Source organism: Diadema antillarum, unplaced genomic scaffold, assembly GCF_040938485.1.
Source record: "Diadema antillarum isolate AM-2024a unplaced genomic scaffold, OU_Dant_1.0 seq00001091_RagTag, whole genome shotgun sequence".
In the NCBI taxonomy this organism is placed as follows: Eukaryota; Metazoa; Echinodermata; class Echinoidea; order Diadematoida; family Diadematidae; genus Diadema; species Diadema antillarum.
The window spans coordinates 23,653-44,550 of NW_027271910.1; the positions used below are offsets into that span (position 1 = coordinate 23,653).

At 38.1% G+C, this 20,898-nt stretch overlaps 1 protein-coding gene across 1 annotated transcript in view; it reads left to right on the forward strand.

The window, feature by feature from the left end:
• The first annotated feature begins 1,653 nt into the window (after positions 1–1,653).
• Positions 1,654–20,898, forward strand: part of LOC139743517 (gamma-tubulin complex component 4-like) — a 35,768-nt gene continuing 16,523 nt past the window's right edge. The window contains exons 1-9 of the mRNA XM_071653996.1: positions 1,654–1,841; positions 10,845–10,986; positions 12,507–12,616; positions 13,769–13,959; positions 14,883–15,075; positions 15,976–16,147; positions 17,215–17,339; positions 19,275–19,431; positions 20,767–20,886. Coding sequence (XP_071510097.1) covers positions 1,764–1,841; positions 10,845–10,986; positions 12,507–12,616; positions 13,769–13,959; positions 14,883–15,075; positions 15,976–16,147; positions 17,215–17,339; positions 19,275–19,431; positions 20,767–20,886 — 1,288 coding nt within the window. The 5' untranslated portion in view covers positions 1,654–1,763. The remainder of the gene's footprint in view (positions 1,842–10,844; positions 10,987–12,506; positions 12,617–13,768; positions 13,960–14,882; positions 15,076–15,975; positions 16,148–17,214; positions 17,340–19,274; positions 19,432–20,766; positions 20,887–20,898) is intronic.

Consider the following 20,898-nt stretch of genomic DNA (forward strand, 5'->3'; position numbering starts at 1 on the left):
TGGTATTTCTGCCACACTTCCTCAAACTCTAGGCACACGGCCAACCCGATATATTATTTGAGCCCGACTGATCCTGTCTAACGTTTTGTACTAAACCCGTTGTGAAGGCTTGATATGAGAGAATTTATATATTTGACGGAAAAGGGAAAGAGGAACTTCAAGCAGAAAGTGAATACAAGTACCACAGAAATACAAAGCATGTATGATATATTGATGGGTATAGCAATGACAAATAATAATCACGATCAATAAATTCGAAAAAAAAATATTGCCTTTGTTGCTATTACTGTGAAAGAGAATAATGGAAAGGAAAATAATCGGAAAAGTATTCGTCACATCATAATACCCTGGTTGGATTATATTCAACGTGGTCGTCTCAATGATCATTTTCACCGTGGCATCGTCAGCAATGGATAACCTTTACTGTTATCTCGCCCCGTTTTAGACCTATTATCTTTCACACTAACAAACGACTTGTTTCTCGCAATCACAGATTTCTTCCCTCGATGTTCATATTATAATCAGATTAGCTTTTTCTTCTCCCTGCTTACTTATATGCAAGAAACTGACGTAATCATGGACTGCATGAGTGTGTGTGGAGGGGGGGTGGTTGGGTTGAGGTGGGAGGGGAGCCCAATGCTGTAGCTGTCAGGTCCTATACCCACTGGGATATTTTATCTCTTCTGATGCGCGTCCTATCCTGAAACACATACATACATACATACATACATACATACATACATACATATATACATACATACATACATACATACATACATACATACATACATACACATACATACATACACACATACATATTCCGCCGCTGTAGATCTTGTCCGCCAGTCTCCGGTCTCTTTATCGCGATAGATTGAAACAACGTTTAGTGATGGCAAAAAGTATGATACAAACGGGGTATGATTTGCTTATGAGACCTTAGGCACATAATCCAGTAAAGTCAAAGGTCATAGGTCACTGAACATTTAATAGCTCTAAAATGGAAAGTTCACCTGTAATTTGGAACATATCTGATAATCAATAATCCAGTGGTATAATATGAATTCTTTTGAAGGATCAAAGTGAATAGCCAATTATCTTTTCATAGCAGAAAGGGATCACTACTAATCGGTCTAGGTCAATTTAAAAGTCACTTCTGAAGGGAAAAAAAACTCTTCCATCTCATCAGCAGATCCAGAGGGGTGCCCCATTTTTGTTAAAACAAAAGAAATAAAAAGAAAAAATGAAATGGGCGCGGGCGCCCCCTCCCCCGTTAAATTTTGAAGACTATGTTTGTCCCGAGCTGATTGTAGTTGGATATTGGAACGAACTTTAAAGAGTACCAGGTATGTCACTGTCTGACCACACCATAGCACAGAGTACACTGTAGCCTAGAGGCTTATCAAAGTGAAAATAGTGAATAAGATGGAAAATATTTCCATAGTGCAGAGATGGTTTCTAAAGTCCGATCCTTTGTCACTGGTCAAGATCAATAAACTTTACTCAAAACGTAAATAAAGCAGAAGGACAATACATAATGAGAAGGGGAGCGGAGTCGTTCAAGTCTTACATGTACACACCTAGCAACCATTATCATTAAAAATTTGCTATTCTCAGGTACCGTAGAAGTCAATTACGCTCTCCCACCAAATTCGAAATGACACTTGGCAGGAACATTAGAGGCGTAAATTCCTAAATTTGTTATAGTGCGAGTGAAGTCGTAAGAAATATCATCATATCTGAGCATTTGAATCTGCTATTTAGCAATGTTACACGAACTTCTATTAGCCTTGAATGGGTATCCGGGAAGTATTTTCGTAGAGAATGTGCAAAATGGTATTGAGGTAAGTACACTTGTGGTGTAGTCCCTTGTACTGAAGTTTGTGTTTGTCTGTCCCCCCCCCCCCCCCCCCCCCCGTACTTGTTTGTTATGGACGGCAGCCCCATACGCGTACATAGCGTAGTACACTGTAATAGGTAGCCTGACCAGACCGCTGTGGCGCTTCGCGACTGCGACAGCGGCTGCGTGTAGTTAAGTACATGTAATAGGTAATACGCTATGCGTATGGGGCTGGTGGTCGTACATGTACATCATGACATGTAGTTAGATGGCGACGCCGTCGCGTCGACCGCGGATCGTTGACGTTGAGACTATTATGATAATAATAATAATAATAATAATAATAATAATGGAATTTTTATAGCGCATATAACAAATTAATGTTCCCTATGCGCTTTACAATCTCCATCACAAAACATAAATTTACATAGGTACTGTAACTACTAAACTAGTGTAAGCTGTAACAATTTACTTTCAATACACACACAAGTGTACAAAAAAAAAATTATCAATTCACGAATAAATAAATAGGCCCCTAGCAGTTAAGTCTTTAAAGACTTTAATGTAATTAATTTTAATTTAACTTTAAAGATTTGATGATAGAGACCAATGGGCAATGAAGACGACTGACGGATATGTTGTGGTAATGAATTCCACAATCTTGGGGCAGCAACTGAAAAAGACCTGTCGCCATAAAACTTTGTATTAACTTCAGGAATGCGGAGATGGGATTGATGTTGTGATCTACGGTAGTACAACTGCGTGTGGGGACATGTGAGGAAATCAATTTCTTTAGATACCATTGTGGACTGATATCATTTTGAACTTTATAAACTAACAGGAGAATCTTCAATATGAGATGCTTTTCAGTGGGGAGCCAGTGAAGTTCAGTAAAAGTATGCACATGAGATTTCACTATACTTGGGGAGCTTTTCAATGATGCGGGCAGCAGTGTTGTGAATCCTTCGAAGATGATAACAATCCGATTGGGGAAGTTTAATCAACAGACTATTACAATTATCTAGAATAACAAAAGAGTGAACTAAAGTGTGACTAACTGCTTTTTGGATTGCTCATTCATTCATTCATTTCATTTATTTTCACTTAATAAAACGTGCATACATAAAAATGTGACAATGAGTATGACTGTCATGCTATTACAAGTTTAACGTGAAAAAGTGACAAAACAAACAAGGAAACGAAACAACCAAAATTATCAAGTCAGTTAAGTGGGGTTAATGAGAAGGCGCTGGACCTTATTTAAAAGTAGACCCTAACCCCGGGAGTGTAAGTACAGTGTATTGTCTGTTCTTTCAACAAATTAAACCAGTAACTGACCAAAAAAAAAAGGCATCACAGCGCGCACATTCGCATGCATACACATACACAAACAAAACATACACAACTTACAAGCAGATTTTTGTCATTAACAATACACAAGATTCCATTTGCATTGAGGCCTACACAAACACACTCCTGTCATGCTACTCTACTTATTAATTCAGAATGATACAGTGCACTCCCGTTATAACGAAATGCTCGGGACCAGCAGTGTTCTTTCGTTATAACTGAACAAACAATATATAACAAAAACAAGGAAACCACACATAGTATTATATTCTGTTTGTTGAATACTCATCGTACACTGGAAAGTAATGTGAAATGGGATGGTACCTTTTTGATTTCGTTTAAATATTACATTTAAAACTCTGCATGACACACAGAGCAAATACACAGGGATGTGAAGCGTTCTCCCATTCAGAGACGCTATAAAAATGCTTGTTCCACTACATATTTTCAAAAGCGATCCGCATTTCGTTATAACGAAGCACATTTCTTTTGTTTTTATTTGTCAGTGGGGCTCGGAAAAGACTTCGTTATAATGAAAATTTCGCTATAACCGTGTTCGTTATAAGCGAATTTTGTACCATAGACTTTAACGGCGATAATTTTGGGACCAGAAGTTTTACTTCGTTATAACGAAATTTTGTTATAACCATGTTCGTTGTAACAGGAGTGCACTGTATTAAGTAATTCCAGAATAATTTTCAAGTAAAATACGTTTGATAGCTTTCTAAACACTTTTTACTGTCTTCTCACATTTCACATCAGAGTGCATAGAATTCCAGATTTGCGGGCCTTAAAGAAATATTAACTTTCTGTAAGAGGATGTACGAATCAGATGCAAATAGAAATTTTTACATGTGGAATAATTATGATTATCTTTGTTTAATTTAAAATACCCAAGTAGTGATACAGGTAAAATATCATTATAGCATAAGAACATATATATGGGTGAGAATTTTGAACGATGTACAATTGCCAATTTTCGTACCTTATGACATTCTTTCCCTTAGAACACGCCAGGATGATCTAAGAAACCAGATTCTTTCATGTCATCTCAAAGATTGGTAAATTTCCTTTCAGGAAATATATGGTTTGGTTGACTTTTGCCTGATATTTTTCATTTCACAAGGACTTAAAGCGTAAAAATACTGTAAAAACGCTATTTTCACAATAATTTTTGTTTTTCAAACTAATGATGTGCATTTTTAATGGTACGTGGCATCTGATATCTGACCATGTTCTGGATCTGACATATCATGGGTATGTACCACAAAATTATAAGAACTTTATGAGCACGTATAAAATTATAGAGAACAATTAAAATATCAAAGTCCTAAACAGACGAACGTCCGTGGTGCTTTTATTTCTATCGCTGCTGCAAATTCTACTTTGTTGTCCCAACTGTAACGTATACGAAAATTTGGTGTTCCACCTAATGAACATATCCTGCAAAAATTGTACGTCTGCTGGCTGTACATGGGACGTAATATTCTTTTATGCAAAATTATACTCAGTTTTCGTCACGGACGTGCTTCCGCTATTTTCTAATAAAGATCGTAGCCCATGAAACGTTATTGGCGATATTGTTCTGAGTCGTAATCAACTAAGATCTAGCAACACGATAATATGTTTGTTTTGAGTTTCTGTCCATCCTTTGTCAAATAGGAACCAAAATTATATTTTTAGACGAACCTCCAAGAAAAAAAGAACGTCCGTGATGATTAAAACGTTTTCGAGTGGGACACCATCTTGCTTCGATGGCGAAGGTGCATTTTACCTTTGGCTCTCTAGCCGAGGAGCTGCATGCCATTTTTGGAGCGGACTGAGGTTCGTCCGCAGTTTTTGGACCATGCAATTCACCAAAAACCAAGCATATAATTAATATTTTTTCTAAAAATTCACCTCCTGAACCCCCTCTGAGCAATACATATGTTGTAAGGATGTCAAATTTCTTATAATTTGCATTGACAATACCTTTTCAAATTTTTGAAAGAGTTAGGAAGGCTAGGTACTCTCTGCGGATTAGTTATCCGTCCTGGAACATGACACTAGTAGTAGAACGAACGTCCATGATGATTCCAGAGAACGTCCGTGACGTATGCAATCCCTCCGATAGGGATTACTTGTCCCGAAAGTGTCCTGTATTCTTTAAAACTTTTGGCTCGAATAGCGACAAATAAAGTTTTACAAAGTAGAAAATGAGTTTAGAGCAGTAGTTTCAGAATTTTTAAGGCGTTATGTGATCATGATGAACAAACAATTGAAAATTTACTCGCAATTTTACGCTTGTTTTCCCTCTTATTATACAAAAAATAGCTAAACACTTAAAACAAAGTGATAGGAAAATTGAATTTTGCGTAATCTATAATTTCTGTGCGTTTAAATTTCTTTCTAATGAGGTTCTGGCGACAATTTGTACTGTTACAGGTTCTGAAAGTTTCGCTCACGGACGTTCTGTCCGAGAAAGGAAATTTCTGACAATTACAAATATATCACTGCACATAAGATTAATGTTAGTTGAAAATATTACCAAATCACCGAGCCGCTCATACCCGAAAGTGAATAGCGTTCAGCGCTCAATTTACCTGTAATAACAAACGGAAAACGTTGTTTTCACGGATGTGCCTTGGTTGAATAAGTCAGTGGATTACATAGTAGGAGAAAGAGGATCAGTGCCACTTTTTAGTGACAGGTGCTCTATGTGTTTATCTTTTGAGTATGGTAGCTGCCGTCTCAAACAGAACACATCCAGTTTTGGTCTCCATAACGGACGTTCGCTGTAATTGTCATGATATTAAATGCCTTAATTCACTCTTATTTTTCTCTTCATGACGACTTTTCTCTCATTCCCTCAATAGCCTGAACATGCTGCGATCAAATAGAAAACAAAAAACAAAACAAAACAAACCAAAACAAATCCGAAAAGTGCTACTCAATCACATTCAGGATAATGACGGAAGAAGTCTGTAATGAGCATGTGTTGAATAAGAAACGGAAAAGTTTCAACAGGACGTGGAAGCAGTTGAATGAAAATGACTGAGAAACAGAGAAGGGAATCAAGCTCCAACACACAGAGAAAAGAATTGCCAGTGCACTCCCGTTATACCAAATTCTTCTGGAGAAGTTTTTGTTTGTTTGTTTATGTTTTTTATTCATCGAAATGCCGTCACAAGCGAACAAAAATCATGCAGTATACAATTATTGATTGATGAAAACACACAAATCCTCCGCTTATCATCACATGATGTTGTTTTATACTCATCAATGAAAAGCAATATTCATTTGTAATTTTTTCCAAGATTTTTTTTTTTTTCATTTTACATTTAAGAGACAGAGAGATCGTCAATTTGTTTGTGCATTTGTGCTTACTTTGAAAACACATGTTAAAAAAAGTAATGATTAAGAATAGGTTTAAGGTTGCACTTTGATACCTTCGCTCTTCCAAAGATTCGTTACTCCGATGTCCAAAGGTTTGTTATTCCAAAATGAAAAGCAAAAATTGTAGTTAATTCAGGAGGTTTGTCATTAGAAATGTTCTTCGAAAAATAGATATTAAGGATCATTGTTTTTAGGTCCGTTCTTCTAAAAGTGGAATGGGCCTAATATTCGTTTAGGTGAAAACGGTTATTATGAGGTTTTGAAATTGGAGGATTTTAGTTATTAACTTGTTTCTCCACATTTGGATAAGCGAACATAATTTTTCATGTTCCAATTAATAAGCCTTTCGGTTAACCTTCGGAAATTCCTATCATTTACCGAATAAAAAAGCTTCATAATTATACGAACTCTATCAATTTTTGTATTGACAAACTGTATGAATAACGAGCCTCTGAAATGACGCGCTACAAAAGGTTTGTTATAACAAACCATATTGTATAATATCGAAGTCACAAACATCCATCCAAGTTATATGGACTTATTATGGACTTGTTACGACGAAACTTCGCAGTATCGAACCAATTATCACTTCTGACTAATATAATAACACAAATTCTCCTCGATAACAGTGTGTAACACAAGGAGCAAACACAGAGGGATTTCTTCCTAACGTATTCGTTTGCCCTCCCCAGCTAAACTTCGTATTTCTATAACGGAGCACATTTCTGTTGTTTTTATGCCTCCGCCACGAAGTGGTGCCGGAGGCATTATGTTTTCGGGTTGTCCGTCCGTCCGTCCGTCCGTCTTTCCGTCCGTCCGTCCGTCCGTCCTTCCGTCCGTCCGTCCGTCCGTCCTTCCGTCCGTCCGTAATAAATTTTGTGGACAGGGTAACTACCAAAACCTTTAGAGGTATCCTAATGAAACTTGGCATGTATGTGTATTAGGGGGTGAAGTTGTGCCTATCAACTTTTGGGTGCACATGCTCAAGGTCAAAGGTCAAAAGGTCAAGGTCAAATGCTTAAAATTTTACTATTTCCCCCATATCTATGCAATGCCTGAAGATATTTTCTTGAAACTTAGTGTATACATGTACTACCCAATTAAGATTCTCTGGTGAAAGTTCGGGGTCATGAGGTCAAAAGGTCAAGCAAAATGTTAAAATTTCACTTTTTTCTCTGTATCTTGGAAATTGTTCAAGGTATCTTCATGGAACATAGTATATATGCATCTACTGACTGGCAGTGGTTATCTAGGGAATTTAGGGTTCATGGGGTCAAAGGTCAGGGGTCAAAGGTCAAGGGCAATACTTCAAAATTTTACTATTTTCCTTATATTTATGCAATGCCAGCAGGATTTTTTTTTTAACTCGATGTATGCATGTATAACCCAATAGAGATTCTCTGGGATTTTTTTTTTTGCCAAGAACGTCAAAGGTCAAAGATCAAGTGAAAGTGCTGAACTTACTTCTTTCTCCATATCTCGGAAGTGGCTCAAGTTATCTTGAAACCTAGTACATGCTGAATTTATGTATGTTCTGCCTGACAGTGATTCTCTTATAAATCAAAGGCCAGATGAAAATGATAACAATTTACTGTTCAATACAGAAATTGCGCTTTTTCTCCATACCTTGAAAATTACTCAGTGCATAAACTTATGAAATGGTCAATGTCAAGTTAAAGTTCTTAAATCCCCAAATACATGCTCTCCTATTCATCCAATTAAACATAGGTCAAGGAAGGTAAACATTCAATACATTTGTGACAAACATGTCATTTTAATATTTTGCCAATTTTGTGAAAATGTAATCACACATTGTCCACATGTACTATAGACCTATTAGGAGAATCATGCATTATGGCGGAGGCATACCAGTCGCCATAGCGACATTTCTAGTTCTATATTAATTCTTTGTCATAATTTTAGCTGTGACCATGTTCGTTATATAAAAAGCAAATTTTGCATTGTAGACTTTATAATTATAACAACTTTAGGACCTGAATATTTACTTCATGAAAACGAAATTTTGATAAATATATTCGTTCTCAAGGAGGGACTACGTCACTGAGATTACACGTACGTTTGTACGTTCATTTACGAGAGATGGGAAATTGTTTTCTTTGATTCCTCAGTATGAGAAGATAAACAAGCTTATATAATTGAGAATTGGTAATATCTATTCAGGATTTTGCAGAGGAGTTTGTTCTCGACATGAAATTGCTGTTTGTTGAGAGTAAAATGCGTTTCCAACTCAAGAGAGCTGCATTGTTCAATATCTTGTTTGTTCCGAACGTCCGTGAGCTACATGCGAACCTCCGTGATGAAAACTATGCTATGTTTGTTGGGTTATAGAGACTGCCCAGATGAGATACATCTTAAAAACGTATATTATTATTTGGGAGTGAGGATTAAAGTATGGGATAGTGAAATAAGAGGTGAAAATATTGAGTTTCTGTAAAATGCGCGTAAAGTTAAGAAAGTGTTTAGCGGAAGAGCAATATTTCCACAGAAATGACGAATTTAGTTAAATCATCAGTTGTCTACCATTACGAACAGGTTAAGAGTACAAGCTTAATATTCTGCAATCACGTACACATGTCCCTTAAGATATTTCGTTAGGATTTTGAACTGAATCAGATCTTTGGAAACTATGCTAAATGGTATTCAAATGTATGTGCAGTACTATTCCTCACGGACGTTCGCTGCTCTGGACATGGTAAACTTCAGCGATGAATAAAAACTTGTTCCTCTGGGAAAATCCTAGTATAATTGGGTTCATATTAAAGCTTGACTTATACTCTTTCAGGTAAGATGAATGATTTGGAGAATGTCCTACTTTTTAAATTTTGCCTTGTTTTGGCTCAATTGTACATCGTTCAAAATTCTGACCCATATATATATATTGCACTCTGTAATATGTACTAGTACATTATATCATGGTTGAAATAGAGAAAGAAGAAAAAATTGGCAAAGAGGGCGTCCTATACGGTGAATGCAAGACTGTTCTAATAGCTCGCTTCTGTAATTCAAACAGTCTGCATATTATGCTCACTAGATTTCCCCCATGCTAAAATACAATAATTCAAATATGGTAAAATAAGGGTGTTGTTGTCACTGTTAATGACCGCGGGCATTTAGCTTGAATGAACATCGCGGAGGTTGCTATGAGCGGACCTTCTATTGTTAAAAGGTGAAAATTGGAATAAATTTTACCTCCCCTTGATCACAATTGCATTGGAAATGAAAATTTTGAAGGCGGTTTTCTCAAAACACTGATTTCCTAGACCACTCAACTTGGTCTCATAAAATCATCAATATTTCCTTAACGGAGTACTTTTATAGTTTTATAGGTCGTGTTGCATATTAAATTAATGTGGAAGAGTAAGGGAATAATGTCATGTCATTTTCAGAAAATCGACCTCCCGACTTTCGGATCCTTCTGTTGTAGCGGGTCACATATGATATATTAACTGTCTAGTCTACTTGAATGATACGTGATAGTAATGATAGTATACACTTGTGCTTTTATCAACTGTGATCAAGTTTACGAAAAAGGGCCTCCTAAGTCCTACAGCCCATGCTCCCCCATGCACATGACCTTAAAGTGGCGCATACCCAACATATAGTAAGTACAGATATTTTTAGGTTACAAAAGGTATTCAGACACATTTCAATTCAGTTCTTCAATGATGCCGCTGCAAAGTGTAAGCCAACTTTGGTTATCACTAGTATAAGGCCTATCAATATTGAATAGCTAGATTGCTGGATGCAAGGAGAAATCACATTTTACCAATTCATAATACTTGCTTGATACTCCCCATTTGAATGCGCATAAAGTTTGCACCTGAAGTTAGCTACAGTGTAGTCGCTGTAATGAATTGACAGGATAAGCTTGCATCTAAATACTCCTAAGCTGTATAAGACAAATGCAGCAATTGCCCCTTGATGAGTTGGTATAAGTTTGTTCCCTCCTAATGTAACTGCGACCAGCCCAATGTGTACAAGGAGCGCCCCGGGGTTAGTTCCCTCCTTGTTTCTCACAGAGGGACATGAGAAGGAGACAGCAGAAAACAAAAAATCAACTAACAAACTTACATTCAAGTACATGTATAACAACCAATAACCGCTGAGAGGAAATTGCCCCTTGATAGCACACTTAGTAACAGTGTAAATTATTTCATCCCAAGCAGTTTGCATTTTGTGATTGCTGTTGTCAAGTTGACCATAGAGCATTTCAGTATCAATTAATGCCAATGTGTTCATTTTTTTTTTTGCAACTTACCAGGTAGTTCCCGATCTTCCCTTCATTCATGTGAGCGAGGTTGGTGTACTGAACAGAGTGTGTAGACTAGGGGCCATCTACAAGAGACTGCAAGCGTTTGTCTCAAAATACATCGGAACTCCTAACCTTGATAATAGCAAGTCAGGTAATCCTAGGTGTGAAATGAATGATTTAGTATGTCTCTATAGTCGAGTTCACACATGCCCTACATCCCATGAGTTTTCTTTTCATCATGGCTACAGCTGTACTAAGTTCTAAAACTCTAGATATTTATGTACAGTCAAACCTGTCTATAGCGGCCACCCAAGGGAAACAACAAAAGTGGCCGCTATAGACAGGTGGTCGCTATAGACAGGTTTCCGGCCATTTTGAATTTCAATACTTGCGGTTAATAATTGCAGAAAATACTGCATGTTATTCTGAAAAAACAACAAACAACCAGCAAATGAGTTTGCATGTACAGCAGTGCTATTACGGGGATTTTCGTTGTACAATTCACTTCATATCATATTTTTTTTCTTTGCCTGCTTCTGTTCTTTTGATGTTAAAAATAATATTTCGGGCCTGAGTAAGTTCTCTGGTTCATACCGGTTTGCATGAATGGGGTCTACGAGTGCTGAGTTTGATGGAGATTGATAAAGTGTGAAGCTTACGTAAACAACAACCAATACCCAGACAAGTACCATATTGTCCTTATTCAAAGGGACTTCAACACATTTTAGTCGGCATTTTGGTGAAATTCTAAGATGTTGTCATGTGTTGTCTTTGCCGTTGTAGCATCTATTCAGGGCGGCATTACTGAAGCCTAGATCTAATCTAGTCAAGTTAATGGTAAGATGGGTTTTCGTGGCAAAGAGCTGCACCAATTTTGTCAATCTTGTCTGTGTGATTATGACTGAGCTAGGACTCGGTAGAAATCACGCAATGAGCGTAGAAGACATCGTAATCATGGCTGATTTAACGGTTCAGCTAAATATTCGTGGCTACTATACGCAGGTAGATATTCACCACGGGATACAAAATGAGTGGCTGTTAGCCACGTTAGGCAGGTGGCCGCTATATAAAGGGTCCATAATACAGAAATTTCGTTTGGGGGATTTTTCAGTGGCCGCTATAAGCAGGTGGCCGCTAAGACAGGTTTGACTGTATACGTCACCAAAGGGCAATTTGTCAATCAGTTGCAGTTATCTAGTGTTATCATATACATTATGTGAATGTTAATTATGAGAACCAAAATGACGCAGTTTTTTATGGAGGTGAATGCGAAAATAGAATGTGGATTTGTTTGAAGATTCTATTGAAAATGTTCCTCCAATCAGATCTATTTTTGTAGAGAATTCTCTGTACTTTTATGTCTTGATGTCACATAATGTATTGAAAGACAAGTGCTGCTTACCTTTCATAAATTTGTTACCCTAATATCATACGCTTTGCATCATTAAAGAAAAAGTAGTGCAATTGTTAGGGGTTTAAGAATTGACCCTCACTCCCCAGTTTGAATGGGATTAATGCTCTGAGGAAATGCTGTCTATAACCAAACTGAAGTCAAGATTCTGACACCTCTCCATCAGTAAAGTCAATATTCGTCACTCCCACTGTACATTCTAGCATGGATTTCAAGGCAAAACATTTATGTTTCCTCTGTAATGTTGCATGACAATGAAGACACGGACGCCCGTGTGCACCCAGACGGCTTGTATCTGCGGACATTTTGCTCAGGCTTGGACAAAGTTCTGGATCCGTACAGGAAGACGCTACTTCAGCTTGAACAAGATGTGAGTGAGACAATGGATGCCATGTGACAGGATGTTCACAAGAGTTTAAAGGACTTTTTTGGCAGAGTAATAGAACAGCCTGAAGGAAATTCTAATAGGTCGTGGTCAGTATTCATGTTTGAATTTTATTTGTGGGTACAATTGTAGACTGAGAATGCTCATTACTGAAGACGCATGGATCTGTAGAATACGACTGGAGTTTGAAACATTCACATCTACCATGTTTTGTGCATACATGGCCTCAGTCAACATCCAAATTGAATGACTATTTATGTAGTAATGATAACAATGACAATGTTGGATAATTATTAGCATTCCTTGTTAACGTCATCATCACTGGCCTATGAAGTGCTGAGTGGTGCTTGATTGTGGGTCACTTTCTGAAAATCAATTGATTGGCAGCTTGTAGCCATTTTCTGATTAGGTACATAGGTGTACAGCATGTAATACTCTACATTGACTTTACTGGAGTAAGCACTGAAACAGTTTTTCCTCATTGTTCTTTGAGCTCCTCACAATTTCCCAAGATGTCTTCATTATTTGTTCAGTGTCTGTCTCATGTTGTGTGGATGAAGTACCCTGACTGGTGATGATTGTTTTAGCATGGCATTTATCATTCCCTTTGCCAATGAGGTCATTTTTTTTTAGAACCGTTTGTTTGTCTCTCTGTCTATTTGCAAGACAATTCAAAAAGTTGTGAACAGATTTGCATAAAACTTACGGAAAAAGTTGATAATGACACAAGGAACAGATGATCAAATTTTGGTAGTGATCCAGATGACTGTCTGGATCCAAGATAATTCTTAGCATTTTGTTGAAGAATTATCATTGGCAAATAGGGCCAACTAATGAGGGAGTTCAAGCTGCATATATTTGAGGTGTGCATATCTACTGAGTGTGTGCTCAAAGCGCAGCATGCAGCTAGCTCGCTGCTGATATGTAGACTCTGAGGCGCTTGTAAGCAAAAAAGGCATCTTTATAAAAACTTGAAAGTAAGGGTAATTTTTCATCATGCATGTATGTGTGGAAATGAGCTGCTTGGTGGGGGTCTGCACTCTCTGAGTGCTATTCTAATTTGTTCATTGCCTCTCTTGGCTTCTACAAGTCAGAATTTCATATTTCTCACATAATTGTCCTGTGGGATCGCTTCAGATATTGTCGGACCCAAACCTGACCGTAGGCCATGTGCAACACACCTTGGAACCGTTCCAGACTCTCTTCCCAACCCTTGCCTCAATCACACGGCAGATCCAGGCCCAGGCCTACCATGGTGGTCAGATCTTGGAGCTGCTTCACCAGCACTGTGACTGCGGTCAACCGGTCATCCAGCAGGCCCTACAGAAGTATGTGTTTGCATATATATTTATGTGCTTTTTTCTTCAATTTCAGTAAGAAAGGGGAAAAAATCTTCCTGTTTCATGTACATATAGGAAAAGGTTTAATCTAACACCATGAATGTTGGGGGCATTGTTTACATCAGTGCTACATCCTGGGTTAACCAAAAATGCAAGCAAGAAATTTGTGGAAAAAATCAAATTTGAGCGAGGGTTTTGGGACAATAGAAAATGCTTGTCCAAATTGGGCAAGCAATAAGTTTTGAAGCCACCATTTTTTTTCTTTTACTTTTCCCCCCTCCAAACCCACTAGGTCAACCTATACAGAAGCCCAAAGATGACTGTTTAGTGATGCAACACACTAAATTTCATTTTAGCAACTTTCAAACACTTATGTGAAGAAGCCCCAATGCAATGGAACACCAACACTTGATCAAAACAAGTTTGTGACTCCAATGTATTTAAGCATGCGAATCAATGTGTGTTGTTTATTCAATTGATTTCATGTATGTTTATGTACAGTACAGTATGTTTTTGTCAAAGCCCCTTGATTGACTTACAAGTGATTTTCTATATCAGTTTCTTATAGTTTTGGACTCTCTTTGGGGCAAGTAAAATTCATGTTTGGGCAAGTGTTCTGTAACAATTTGAAAATTTGCCAGCCTGATTGGGCAGGTGGGGGATAAAAAAATTATTAAGCACCCTGGCAACATTCTTAGAAAAGAAAAATTATGCAAATTTCTTAATTATGTCAAAATATTGTTGATTTGGCATTTAAATCCTTATTACCAGTCACTAACATTTGGCTGTGATGATAGCACTGTGTAACTGTATGTCTTAAGAAACCGAGATGGCACTACACAATACCGTAACCCCAGGTATGATGATGCCCATGAGTTAATAGCGAGCCGATTCATTTTCCTCGCCACCAGGATCCTGTTCACCTGCCACCGGGTGATGTATCGGCAGGTGACCGCCTGGCTGCTTCACGGGATGCTGCTGGACAGACACCAGGAATTCTTCATCCACAAGGCCGTGGAGCCCGTCCAGCTCCTGGCCCCCAGTCTGGAGGAGGAGGACCTTGGAGTGGGTGGGGTCACCAGCAAGGAGTTCCAGGAGGTGGTGGTAGGTTTCTCATGGTCCTAGAGAGCTCAGACCTTCAGAGTGAACACCGTTGCCTTATGAATTGAGGTTTTTGTGCAGTTGTTTCTTTGCCCCAAGCAGAATAGGATGAAATGTGAATTCAAATTTTTTTTTTGGATGGTCAAATCAGACACAAGAGATTACCTGTGTGACCACCCACTTTAGTACAGTCAAACCTGTCTTAGTGACCACCCGTCTATAGTGGCCACCTACCGTATATGACCACTAAAAACAATTCCCTCCTTGGTTGGCTGCTATAAACAGGTTGACAGTAGTTCCTTTAATCATAATTATTGAGAGTACACACAAAGTGTAATGCACACAACTGTAGTAGAATTGTATGTTCATTCAGCTTGACTTGTCAAATTGTAGGATACCTGCTGTTTCGGTTTGTTTTTCAGTGTTTGCACTGATGCATTTTATTATTTTGGAGATATATGTGAAGTTGGAGTTATATGAGACATAGTTTGTAGAAATGATTTATGTTGTGAATTTGTTTGTCTGTTATTTTTTCCTGCCTTTGTAATGAAAATTGAAATGCATACACTATGGCACCACAAAAATTTCTTAAAGCCAAAATAAAGTTCTGAGAAGGGCTCAGAATTCATCTTCCACCATTTGGAATTTGCTAACAATACATTGAAAGGGTCTACCAAGAAAGTTGTCTGGCTGACGTAATTTACCAGAATAATTACATTATGTAGTTGTTTTGGAGTATTTTGAAATCAATATGGGAAATGATTTTGAGTGTATGCGTACAACTTCGTCACGTTGCCTTGCTGAACTATGACATCATAAAGAAGTGCATCCTATTAAAGGGGAAAGAACCAGGAAGTTTCAGAATGCATGAATACTTTCTTTTTCACCAAACTTTTACGTCAGCAACTGTCAGAAGGAGGGCGCCCTCTGGAGATGGACCACAGCTGCTTTGCCATCAATCCTGACATGCTGCCCAGTTACATTCCATCCCGCACAGCGGAGAAAATCCTCTTTGTTGGCGAGTCAGTTCAGATGTTTGAGAGCAAAAAGCAAAGTACAGCCATGAAGTATACAGGTATGCCTGGTTTTCACTGGCTTTACACATTCAGGTTCAGAGTTTTGCAAACAACAACAGGGAGACAATCAGGGGCAGCTTCATATTTTTTCTCCAAAGCCATGTCATCATCAGACATTGCTGCTGAAGCTTCATTCAATCAACCCCAGTCAGATAATCGGTCATACACTGTACACAGTCATCACAGATCTGTACATCCGTGAGACAAAATTTGAACTAACGGTACTGTCAACGCTCAAATTTCATGATACATTATTTTTCGCACATTTCGCGCTACCTTTCGGCTAAGACGAATTCTAAAACGTGTGAAAACATCTTCACAATTTTCTCTGCACATTTTTCATGGGTGGACAATCATGCAGCGTGCATTCAAGAACCCGCGAATATGTTTTTGAGCCACTCAGCGCGAGAATTGTGCAAAAATACAGTGTATGGACGTTTACAGTAGTCTGTCTTGTGTGAAATATGACAATTATGTATTGCATTGTTTTGCAGGATGCATCCTGGATCAATGCGTTGATATGAAGTAAAAATCACATAAGGCTAAAAAGATATAATTGTAATCATAACATGTAGGCCATTCTGAAATACCTTGATTGGTTAGCTTAATGGCATAGTATCAGTAGCCCAACCTCTTCAGTTGTAATGCTAAATTGGAATGCTTTTGATGTTACTTTTTGACTTTATCTGTTCATTGGTTTGTTGTTGCTTTCATAGCAACTCCAACCAGTCGGGAAAACCTCATAAAAATTTGAATTTGTTCTGGAAATTGATTGTTGTCTTTGGCATGTTACTCTCTAAAAGTTTAATTCAGAAATGCAATTAACAGTAGACAAGTAATATGTACCATACGATACAAAAGGAAAAATAATCTCTGGCAGAAGGTGCTGAGTGTGTACAAGATACTGTCTGTCTGATTATCAAAATGTCATCACATTCTTATTATTCATCCCCTTGTGCTCAGAATTTAATGGTGCTGTTATTTTTGTTTCTTTGTTATTGTGCATTACCAAAGTTCTTCTTTAGGTTTTCAATTCTTCTGTTATTATTACTCCAACCTAACATAGATTCTGTTCTTGGAGAAAACGAGGCTTTGTTTGCCAGCAGACTTCACCAACTTAAGGAGGAGCCAATTTTTTCCGTAGTGAAGTTTGAAGACGCAGTTGATGAAATAAGAAGCTGTGTTGCGCAGGTAAGTTTTCCTGCTGACTCCCGAGGAAATAATTAGTGTGTTTGTTCTGTCACCTTCATTGCAACCCTACATGTTTACGAAATTTCACATGGATCTGCTTTAAGGCTAATATTAGAATATACTAATTTTATTTGATTTGATTTGATTTGATTTGATTTATTCACAAAATGCATATACATACATTATTCACAAATATGCACATACAGTAAACCTCGCATGAGTCGAAGCTCTCGGGACTGACGAAAATGCGTCGACTTAAGTGAACTTCGACTCTCGCGAGAGTCGATTTTTTTTCGACTCACAGTTATGTACATGTATTATAGTACATTTGCATGCATGTGTGTGTGTGTGTGTGCGTGCGTGTGTGTGTTTGCATTCAAATTTGTCTGTTCTTGAAGATAATGTTCTTATTTTGTTCTAAATTGAACATGGAATTTGTATCAATACTTATAGTTAAACGTAGTTCTGAGAATGTCTGCGCTAATGTGGCAATGTGCATGTGCTATGTCTATGGTGCAACATAGGTAGCCATCTCTGTCAACCTACCCTGAGACAAACTCTCCCAGGCCCATCCCACCTCCAGCCGGGCACGCACAAACAAGATCCGCCCACTTGGCCTGTCACCAAAATATTAAAGCAGCGATTGGTTGACCAAGGAGTTCTGGCTTGACATGGATAAAGTATGGATGTGCTGTGTGTATGGATAAAGTATGGATCGATGTGCTGTGTGTATACATGTATACATCTATTGTGTATGTATTCGACATGCGTGCGGAGCGGTACGGTGAGTGTGCATGCTTACCTGCAGCAGGTCAGGGACGGGGTTCTGCGACATGCCGATTTTTTTTTTTCTCTCTCTCCTCTAAATGTAATGAGAATGCCAGGAAAATCTTCTTCGGCTCAAGTGATGTAAACTACATATATTTTGTACAAAAGGGACTGAAATTTTTACTTCGACACAGCCAAAATTCGACTCTCGTACTTCGGCTTATCCAAATATTTCTTATAGAAAATACATAGGGAAAAATCGGGACTTTTTATTTTGCTTCGAGTTAAGTGATTTTCGACTCACTCGACGTCGACTTATCCGAGGTTTACTGTAGTTTGTACATGAAACATATTACACATTTTGCCTGGATCGTCATAAGCTATGAAAAGCTTGACTGGGACGTCCAGTATGGATAATGTACACATATTGTGTACATAAACATCATTCAAAAAAATGTATTATGCGCGTTCAATTTGTTCATAGATAGAAAGATGAGAGAAGGAGAGAAAAAGAAAGAAAAGTGAGAAGAAGAGATAAGGAGAGGGATACTCTATTGTTTAGAATTGTTTAGAACATTTCGATTGATGGAATATATCTAATATTTCTTTGAAGAGAAATGGAAGATCTAACCTAGTGTGGTAGTTTACAATACAGCATCAGTGAGAGATGAAGGCACTGAAGTGTACGCTGTGTACCCTCACAAGTCGCCTACTGACACACACATACACACAAATCTTCACTCTTTTTTTTTTCTCTCTTTTTTTTTTGGGGGGGGGGGGGAAATGGGGCTTGCTATGTAGATGCAAAACTATTGACCCGAAATGTTACTTTTAAGATATGTTTGTGTCTAAACCAGTGGGACATTTGTGTGGGGAAGACATTCTTTCTTGAGCTAATTTGAAGTGTGTGGTTGCAACCAATTTTACTGCTTGATATTCATGCACAAAATGTTTAGATTTCACAATTTTCTTGTTTGTCAATTCTGACTGTACCATATCTTTTACTAATCTGTGTTTTTTTACTTTACTCTGTTCAATGAGGTTAAGGTTAACTTGAACATGGTGCATAACACAGTCTGTGTCTGAAGGGGCTTCTTTTTTTTTTCCAAGCATTTTAGTAATTTTTGTGTGATGATCTACATGTCTGTCTTCATCCTTTGTGCCCAGCACTTGTGGACGCTGGTAGTAGAGGAGTCGAAGCTGGTTGACGAACTCAACACGTTCAAGGACTTCTTTCTCCTTGGGCGAGGCGAGCTCTTCCTGGCCTTCATCGACCAGGCACAGATGCTGCTGAAGAACCCGGCAACGACAACCACAGAGCATGGTTTGTGCCAAGCCACCAGCTGCTGGTGTTTGTTTTGTTTTTTTTTTAGTCCTTTAAGTCTTAGCTTTTGGACCATGGAGCAGGGTATTGAACAAGAATGCATCAACTGATGCTGTGGACAGTGGCTATTACCATGAGAATGGTGCAATACTTTTTTTCTTTCCAAGTGGCAATTATGGATTGACAAGATTTGTACTTTAACAGACGAACTGGTGATTGTAGAGCAGAGTTTCAATAATGTCATGTGGTTATTTTACTCGGTGAATAGGAAATAGAATAGTGAATGAATGAAAGATTTGTGAGATCCTTGATCAATGTGGCAAAGATTATCGAGTGAACGAAAAAAAAAATGATGTGTAGCTATCTATGCCTCAATTTTGATCAGATATTGTGGCATTTGAAAGAGAACTTTTATACATGTATGACTTCTCTTGTTGGTGACACGACATTTGCTCCTGCAACAATTGCTCCAGTTGTGTTTTCTCCAAGGACTTAGGGTCAGGGTTAGGGTTATGATAGGGTTTATTGTTTATTTTTATGTGCAGATTAGGATTAGGGTTAAGGTCATGTTTGTATGTAGGTTTTATATTTGGCTCAGCGTGCAGATGTTTCGTGGGAGCAAGTGTCACAGGAGCAAATGTCATGGAACCTCTCTTGTCTGATGCTTAATTGTTTACTTCATAAGTAGGTTATGTCTCATTCTGGTCTGTTGTTTAAGGCCAGGTAGCATGGGGATGCCATGCCGAGGGATCGTTGGCCTCTTTTAATATTCAGAGTCAGATTCAGATTCAGATTTCATTTTATTGTCTATAATATCACTGAGCTCTATATAACTTCAAATACAGCTTCAGCCAAAGTCAGCTGGAGTCAATAATATCATTACCAGTGAGCGTAGGCTTCAATGCACATTTGATTCGCAGATGAACAATTCTGTTGGAGTAGACCTCCGCTAGTCATTGTTTTCAAATGAACCCCCGAGGGCAGCGAATGAAGATCAATTTAATTAGGCCAAGCTTCTCTTCCCATTCCTCTGGGTCTTTAAATAGACTAACTGCACAAGGCGTTTTAAAGGTGAAATCCAGTCCATATATAAGTTAGTCTGATATTAAAGAAAGAGTAAAATATTAAAAGTTCAGTGGTAAAATTTTGATTGAAAAAGGGTGACAATAAGGAAGTTATGACATTTTGAAGTTTCACTTATTTTTTAGGAAACAGTTCTTGAACAGTCAATATTAATATGCAAGTGGCAAAGTGAGCATGTCATCCCTTTACAGCTTGCCGTATAGTTTGTACATAAAATTGCCTGATGATCCATGTTGTTCTTTCTTTTTCCAGACGTGAATGTCGCCTTCCAGCAGGCGGCACACAGAATCCTTTTCGACGACGACACATCGCTGGCTAGATTCCGTCTCTCCATTGCGGGCAAGACAAACAAAGCTCTCTCAAAGAGTAAGTGTTTTTTTTTTA